Source organism: Rhinichthys klamathensis, unplaced genomic scaffold, assembly GCF_029890125.1.
Source record: "Rhinichthys klamathensis goyatoka isolate OS25496 unplaced genomic scaffold, OSU_Roscu_1.1 h1tg000289l_1, whole genome shotgun sequence".
NCBI classification, from domain to species: Eukaryota; Metazoa; Chordata; class Actinopteri; order Cypriniformes; family Leuciscidae; genus Rhinichthys; species Rhinichthys klamathensis.
Window position 1 is genome coordinate 625,620 of NW_026606808.1, and position 8,329 is coordinate 633,948.

An 8,329-nucleotide genomic window follows, 5' to 3' on the forward strand; every position below is an offset into this window, starting at 1 on the left:
AATTTATTAAATAATAAACTTCATGCATAACTGAAAAAATTAAGTTATGTGAATTTGACAATTCCACATAACTTAATTTTCTCAATTATGCATTAAGTTTATTTACTTAATTTTAAGGCAACGGGTTTCCTCACTTTTTTAAGTTAAGTCAACAGATCACTTTTTAGTACACTGCAAATGCACAATAAATACAATTAAGCACACTTCTTCACAAGGGTGCGCTATTAGACATTAGCATTGTTAGCAACTCATTGCCATGTCTATCTCAAGCATGTGTGCAACAGTAAGCAAAAGACTGAGTGTGTGAAAGAGTGCAAGGGAACAAGTGAAAGCAGTTGAGAGCTGTAAAGCAGTGGGACTTTCTTAATTCAACACACATGTTAGCCATGCTTATTTTACTGAGGGTGATTGGGGATTGGTAACTTTCACTGTACGCTGAAAGAGAAAGATGAACTATGCCTGGGTCTGAACCTCTGCCCACTCAAAAATGTCTTCATTCATTTAATATGGACAATTATCTCAGTGGAGTTTCCATACTTAAACATAAAATACATCCCGTTCGGGATTCCCAGAGATGCAAACAATGACACTCCATTCCCCATTTCAAATAAAATGTCCCTTTCTCACATAGAAACGGGCGTATTTCTGCCTGCGAGTTGGTATATGAGGCGCAGCGGTTAAACTCACCACACACACACAAGCCTCTGCGTTCAACCAGCAACCAGGCTCATCATGACATCAGCCACAGTCATTATGACATCATCACAAGGGGGTCTCAGTGCCATCCAAACCCCAGTCGCCACAGGCCGGCAACACCACACTGCTCCGTATTAAACAGAGCCAGGGTTAGACCACACTTATGACTTGTGGAAATTGTGGGGTTTTATGAGTACAGTACACTGTTCAAAATATCATTTTCCCTCTTCAAGAAACCTCAAGTCTGTTAAAATGTTTGTTTCAACTCCTGACTCTGTCCCCTGGGGCTATATGGCAGCAGTCTTTCTGTACAGTGGGAAAGAAATGTGGAAATACTTATGAGACAAATAAAGACTTTACTGTAAAGATGATCTTGAGAGGTCTCGATGGTCTTGGTCTGGATCCGGGCCTCAAGGGGTCTAGACTTGGTTCTGGTTTTGACTCCAGTTTTGCTATGGGAAAGAAATGAGTAGTTTAGATTCCCATGATAAATATATAGCAGACAACTTATATAAAATGCATATAATTTGGTACCTTAAATTTTCCAATTATCTTAGTAAGATGGCATTTAAAGTTTAGTTTTATGATAAAAGCCCTGTAGTTTAATGCAGTAAAATACAATGACGACTGAGAGCTGAACAAATAAATGTTCCTCAAAGGCCTGATATCATTTTTGATACTATTGTAACATGATTTTCTTTTCTAAAAAGGTGATCTACTGTATGGATAATCAAGTAAACGTAAGTGGCTTCGGTCCAGTAAGTGTTCAGCTTAAAATATTAATAACAAAAGTTATTATTTTGTTTAAGTTCAGTATCAGTAAAGATCAATAAAAAAGACACGTGCACCACTTTTAGAATTAGTCTAAAAGGCCTTTTACTTGCAAAAAAAAGAAGCATAAACTACCTATCAGACGATAGAAAGTAAGTAGTAACTTAGATAGTTGTCGACGGGTTTTTCACCAAGGTTATTGATCACGTTGATCATTTACACGCCTTAGAAAATTGCATATCAAATAATATCATGATACAGTAGGCTTTAAAGAGTTAATATAGTGTTGTTAACTTATAGAAATAGCTTGTATTACCTATCGTACACCACTGCTATCAAGTTGCATACAAAAAAGCTGTTGTACACAAAACATGAAACCAGTCGTCATCTCCCCAGGCCCAAACTATGTTTACACCGCTCCATCTAGTGGTGAAGAGACGCACAGCACTTTTAAATGAAACACTACGCGCATGCGCAGTGCACAGCCGGCCCAAAGAGCGATGTAAACATGGCAGCCTCCAGTGCTCGCTGTACTACACGTTGGCTGTCAGGCGGTTTACCTGGACTTCGCAGCACCTGTGCACTTTTAAAGTCCTCTAGACACGGAGATATCGCGGCTTTGAGGATATGTTGGACGCGTCGTCACGTGACGGGGGGTAATTTAAGCTGCTGGAGGCGCAAAGGATGTGTGACATTGAAGGGGGTACCAGGTGAGCTGGTTATGTGATCAAAGTTGTTGCGTTAGTGGAACAAGATTATTTTGCATAAATATATCATGTCTAACATATCACACTTTCCGACGTATTTGTCCATTTATGTAAGTGGTATTAGAGAATGATGCAACAGACTGACATAATTGCCAATATGAGTAAAGTGACAATATAAAAATGTTTTATCATTGTAACAATAATAGTTATTCTCACTAACTTTGAAGTGTGGTAACTTGGATTTGAGATTGAATGTGTGATATATACAACAGTTCACTAAAAAAGTTGTTACATTTAGGTAGAAATAGAAAATGACTTTTGTCTGTGTTTTTGCACCACCAACGAAATTATTTTCAAACAAACTCATGGCTGGATAAACAAAAGTTTGAATGTTTCCGAGCATCATACAGCAGAATTAGTGTTTTTTGGTGAGTGAAGGATTCGCTCATAAGGAGAAGTTTTGTTCCTGAATGCTTCAGTCGTTGAATTCGGAAACGCATACGAACAGCGAATGATTCACTCATAATACACTTGTCGCCACCTACTGGCGTGGTTATGTAACTGCAGAAACAACCGCTGAGGAATCCCCACTGACTGACATTTCATTACTCCCTACATTGCAAAACCCAATGAAAGAGATGGCGATAGTGACACTTTTTCAATAAAGTGGTGGAAATGTCTTTTTTTATCTCATTCATAAAATAAATAATGGTCTTATATTATTGTTGAGTCTGTGTTTGTGTTCTTCAGAGTGGAGGAGTCCCAGTGTTTTCAGCTCTCATTTCTTCCACACTACTTCTGGGTGCCATCAGCAGGATTTCTATAATGTTTTGGGGGTTCCTCGGACTGCCACTCAGAAAGACATTAAGAAAGCCTACTACCAGGTTTGACAACCCATATGACAATAGATTCATATTTTTGAAGGATGGTGGTTCACATGGGGGGTTTAACATGGGTATTTTCACTCAGTTGGCCAAGAAATACCATCCAGACACCAACCCAGATGACCCTGGAGCTAAAGAGAAGTTTGCCAAGCTGGCAGAAGCCTATGAGGTGAGGAAAGTGCCATGTTTATTTTTCCTCTAAATGTCTTGCATTACATTATTATTTGGGTGAAATGTAAGCCTGTTTGGGCTATATTTTACACCAAAATACAAAAATATGTTTTGCATTAAAAAAAGCCTATTTTTAGTACCATCATTTTTTCCATTGTGACAGTGTTTAATGACAATTATTGAGCACATTCCCTCCACCCAAATCTCATTAATATAAGTTAAAAATATAATTTATATATTAAATTGTAAAGGATTTTACATAGGCTTTATGCGTAAAGTAATATGATATTTATCTTTATAGTCAATGTTTACATTACCTTTCAAAAGTTTAAGATGGGTATGATTTTGTAGTGTTTTTGAAAGATGTATCTTAATGATCATCAAGGTTGCATTTATTTGATCAAGAATACACCAAAAACAGATATATTGTAAATGAAATATTGCAATTTAAAATAACTGTTTTCTATTTTGAACATATTTTAAAATAAAATTGATTCCTGTGATGCAAAGCTGAATTTTCAGCATCATTACTCCAGTCTTCAGTGTCACATGATCCTTCAGAAATCATTCTAATTTGATGATTTGCTGCTCAAGAAACATTTATTATGTTTATCAATATTGAAAACAGTTGAGCTGCTTAATATTGTCAAAAACCTTGATACATTTTTTTCAGGATTCTTTGATGCATATCATGTTTAAAAAATAAAATGTAATGCAAAATGTTATATATATATATATATATAAATTTTGGGGGCGAATTATATACAAGTATGACCCAGGGTTTTTTTCCTTTCTTTCTTTTCTCGAAATTCATCAGGATCTTTAATTAGGTGTGTTTGCCGTTCTGTGTGTATAGACCCTCAGTGATGAGCTGAAGAGGAAGCAGTATGACACGTACGGTTCTGCCGGTCCCAGCGCGAGTGGGGCGGGACAGCAGCAGTACTGGAGAGGCGGGGCCACTGTGGACCCAGAAGAGCTGTTCAGGAAGATCTTTGGAGAGTTTACGGGGGGTCGTGGCTTCGGAGACCTCAACTCCATGTTTGAACAGGCACCTGAAGTGAGACACACAGTGACAACTGTCCCTCACTTGTGTTCCTCTTTAAATTCCCACCACCTGAACCCTCTCTCTCTCTCTCTCTCTCTCTCTCTCTCTCTCTCTTTCCGTAGTTTGTGATGGAGCTGACGTTCACGCAGGCTGCCAAGGGCGTGAATAAGGAGATAACGGTCAACATAGATGACGCCTGTCCACGCTGTGAAGGAAAAGGTCATGAGCCGGGAACTAAAGTTTCACAATGTCACTATTGCAATGGCACAGGCATGGTGAGGACGCCATAGAAACCGTATTAGCAACCATATTTATTTTTCTTAGATTTAAAAAAATAAAAATGTCCTCTTTTATGCAGGAGTCTATTAGCACGGGCCCGTTTATGATGCGCTCAGCGTGTAGGCGGTGTGGTGGACGGGGCTCTATCATCATCACCCCTTGCGTTATGTGCCGGGCAACTGGACAAACCAAACAGAAACAGACCGTCATGGTTCCTGTGCCTGCAGGTGTGCTGCGTTGTGCAGTAGGTGTCGAGAATGAGCTGTGGTGAACGTACGAGGTACTGACTGTCTATTGTGGATGTGTTTTAGGTATAGAAGACGGACAGACAGTTAAGGTGCCGGTCGGGAAGAAATACATTTATATCACGTTCAAGGTGAGCTGAATGGCATTCACAAAAAGCCGTGTAAACAAAGTTTATAGCCTATGTATTTACTCTATGAACATGGAAAACGGCAATAGATGGGCCGACGCCGAAGTCCAGGCACTTCTCAAGGAGGGAATCCAACGCGACTTTGAAGGAACCAAGCGAAACATGATTATGTATTTCTGCTCAGTTTGTGACATTGGGCATCAACCAGTTTTTTTAAACACTTTTTATTCATGTTTGTAGTTCTGAACCGAATCCCCCAATGGGTTTTGGGCAATATTAGCCGTTATAGTGAGCACTGATCCACACTTTGAAAATCTACCAGAAATAGCAGACCATCCGGGGACTTTTGGCATATTCTTTTCAACATACTATGCTTTGGGACACACTTATTCTAATCTCACAGACTATTTTGGATGGATAGTATATGTACTTTGGGATGTAGGGTTGGTTGGTGGTGGAAAAAGCCCCTGTCCAAAGTGTCCAAATACTATTTGTTTTCATTTTGAACTATGGATCATTTTATGAATTTAAAACCTAACAAACTTATTTTTTCAAATGTTTTTCTTGTGATATTATTAAAATATATATTTTTTGTTTAAAGGTGCTCTATGTAACTTTTCTACTAAAATGAATCCTTTTTTTATTGCCTGTGTGTGAAGGGGTTGGAATCACACATTAAAATGATCCACTTGTCGAGTTTTGCTATTACCTCTGAAGGCCAGTATTCCTATTTCTATGTGAAGTCTCCGGGTCGGATTTACCGCGAAATCCAACGGATGTGACGTGCATGCGCGCTCCCGAGCCTCTCTCCTTATATACAGTCTATTGTAGACGGTCAGGGAGTTACGTCCGGTTAAAGGCGCACGTTTTTCGGCTTATATCTCAGTCAATCTTTGATCAATATTCCCAAGACTCTAATCGTTCGTAGTGCTGGACGGGGCCTTTCGAACGAGCCCACCCCCGAGGTCCAACTCGCCCGGCTCCCCGAGTTATAGCCGTTCGAAATCGGGGGTCCCAGCGAACGGCGATCCGGTAGGGGGCATCCCCGAGGCCCGCCACTCTAGCGTTCGGGCAAGGGTTCCCCTGGCACCTCCTACCCCGAATTTGAGCTCTCTGGGTCTTTGCGTTCCAGATATACGATCGATTTTCTTCTGAGATCGTGACGTCACCGGCGTCCGCAATTTTGCAGCGCGCCCGATGGTTTTCTGCTAATATCTCCGCGAAAACACCACCAAAAACTATGGTACTTATATGGTTCTTTTCAGCTCGACTAGATGGTCCCAACGAGCTCGGTGCTCGCCGAATCCGTCAAGTATTCGCCGAGATATTTGCGTAATAGACGGTATTGTCTATGAGTTCGAGCACGAGCGCTCTTGTAAAATTTGGTTGCAATCTGAAACATCACCACTAGAGGCCGCTAAAAGTTACGTAGAGCACCTTTAAGTTTGATTAAATCTCTTTTTTTCTTGGTTTATCTTAAGTGTTCATATTTTTGGGGCCTGAATATAATTTTTTACAATTATTGACATATTTAGTGTTATTACAGATTTTTCTAATGTCTACTATTATATGCATTTCTTTACCTTTACTATCCCTTTTAGAAACTCCTTTAAATGTCATCTTCATAATGTATTCCTATTTATTAAATTAGCTTAATCTGCAAAACTATCTTTAATTTATTATTTGATTTTACAATTATTTTTTACTTGCATTGATTTTTGTTTTGTTTAATTTCACACTATTTGTTTACTTTACATTCTCTACTGTTATTTTACTTTTAGTAACTCTAATTTATGAAGAAAACAAATTGTAATTGTTAATTTCATCCTGCTATTATTATCTTTTATTTTTATTTAATTCTACACTTATTGTATTTTAATTTAAACTAGTGTTTTATTTCATTTTATACGTTATATATTTTAATTTTTTTCTACTGTTATTTTACATTTACTATACTTTGTAACCGTTTTTTAAATTAATGTTATCCATCTAATTTATTCCTATTCATTAAATTGCTAATTGTTGTTGTTAATTTCTCATTTTCCTATGCTCTTTCTGGTTTCTGTGTTATTTTATTTCGAGCAATTTGCAAGTGTGTGTATATCTCTTGTGTTGCAGGTCCAGAGGAGTCCAGTGTTTCGTCGTGATGGGGCGGATATCCACTCTGATGTGATGATTTCAGTAGCGCAGGCGATTCTAGGGGGAACAGCCAGAGCCCAGGGCCTGTACAGCACCATCGACATTGCGGTTAGAAAACAAACGCACTCAGTGGAATTCGCCACCGTATTTTATGACTAAAAGAGGAAATGTGTTTCTTGCAGATTCCTCCAGGCATTCAAACCGACCATAAGATCAAACTGGAAGGAAAAGGCATCCCACGCTTGAATAGCTTTGGCTATGGAGACCATTATGTATATATCAAAATCAAAATTCCTAAGTAAGAGACTTTCTCAGACACACACGCCTATATGCACTTCCAGTTTGTGTTTGTCTAATAAATCTCATGGATCATCTACAGGAAACTGACACATAAGCAGAGAACATTGCTTTTAAGTTATGCAGAGGATGAGATGGATGTGGAGGGAGTTGTTACTGGAGTAACCAGACCAGCCACCGGTACATCAACTGACACCTTCATACACACAGACAAGAAGAATGCAAAGTAATCTGCCTACACTTACCTCAAACTAAAGCCTTTTTGATAAATGTTTGTGTGTTTATTCAGGTAGTTCTCAAGCCGGACAGACCTCAGAATCAGGGCAGAACAGAGAGGAAGAGCCAGAGAAAGAGGAAGGGGGATTTTTCTCTAAACTGAAGAAGATGTTTACCTGAAGATCATGGAAGGAAGCAGTCTTGTGATGTTTTAGTGTAGACTTGATGAACAGTATATTCGATATTTAAAGACACCTTAGATTCCAAAAGTGGGCCACTAAAACATACCCAGTGTCTTGTCGCTAGTTTTGAGAATAGAGGAACAATTTAATTTTCAATCAGTGTCTTTTAAACCATCTCAATGGTCGATCATCAGTCAAGTTAACAATGAATATTTCCAGTACAAATTATTTTTTTTGTTTTCATTCAGGTAAACAATCATGCATTTCTATTCTACTTGAAGGCCAAAGACAAGAAGTGTGAAAGGAGCACAAGAACGAAGCGCTTTCACCCAGTAGAGGACATCTCCAATCACTCTTTGTGTCACATTTGCTCATACAGATTAATTACAGAAGAGGCAATTTCAGACTCTTTGAAATTAAGGATTTAAAAAAAAAACATAACTCCACCAATTCTCAGCCTGACCATGACATATGGGCTCTCTGTGCTACATGTGTGCTGTTTGGTGTGTGTTGTTGTTGTTTTTTTAAGGGGAATGTCTGAATAAACTAAGTCACAAGAAATCTGTTTT

General features: G+C 38.7%; 1 protein-coding gene across 2 annotated transcripts; it reads left to right on the forward strand.

Moving 5' to 3' along the window:
- The first annotated feature begins 1,956 nt into the window (after nucleotides 1-1,956).
- Nucleotides 1,957-8,049, forward strand: dnaja3b (DnaJ heat shock protein family (Hsp40) member A3b). Of its 2 annotated transcripts, XM_056269742.1 has the most exons (12): nucleotides 1,957-2,177; nucleotides 2,925-3,058; nucleotides 3,144-3,227; nucleotides 4,086-4,286; nucleotides 4,397-4,549; nucleotides 4,633-4,780; nucleotides 4,865-4,929; nucleotides 7,045-7,173; nucleotides 7,248-7,363; nucleotides 7,445-7,542; nucleotides 7,652-7,803; nucleotides 8,036-8,049. In XM_056269742.1, the coding sequence occupies exons 1-11, from the start codon at nucleotides 1,976-1,978 to the stop codon at nucleotides 7,756-7,758; spliced, it is 1,437 nt and encodes a 478-aa protein (XP_056125717.1). In that variant the 5' UTR covers nucleotides 1,957-1,975; the 3' UTR covers nucleotides 7,759-7,803; nucleotides 8,036-8,049. The 2 variants fall into 2 exon arrangements, with proteins under 2 accessions (XP_056125717.1, XP_056125716.1); XM_056269741.1 differs by lacking the exon at nucleotides 8,036-8,049 and having other exon boundaries at nucleotides 7,652-7,995.
- The last annotated feature ends 280 nt before the right edge of the window (nucleotides 8,050-8,329 follow it).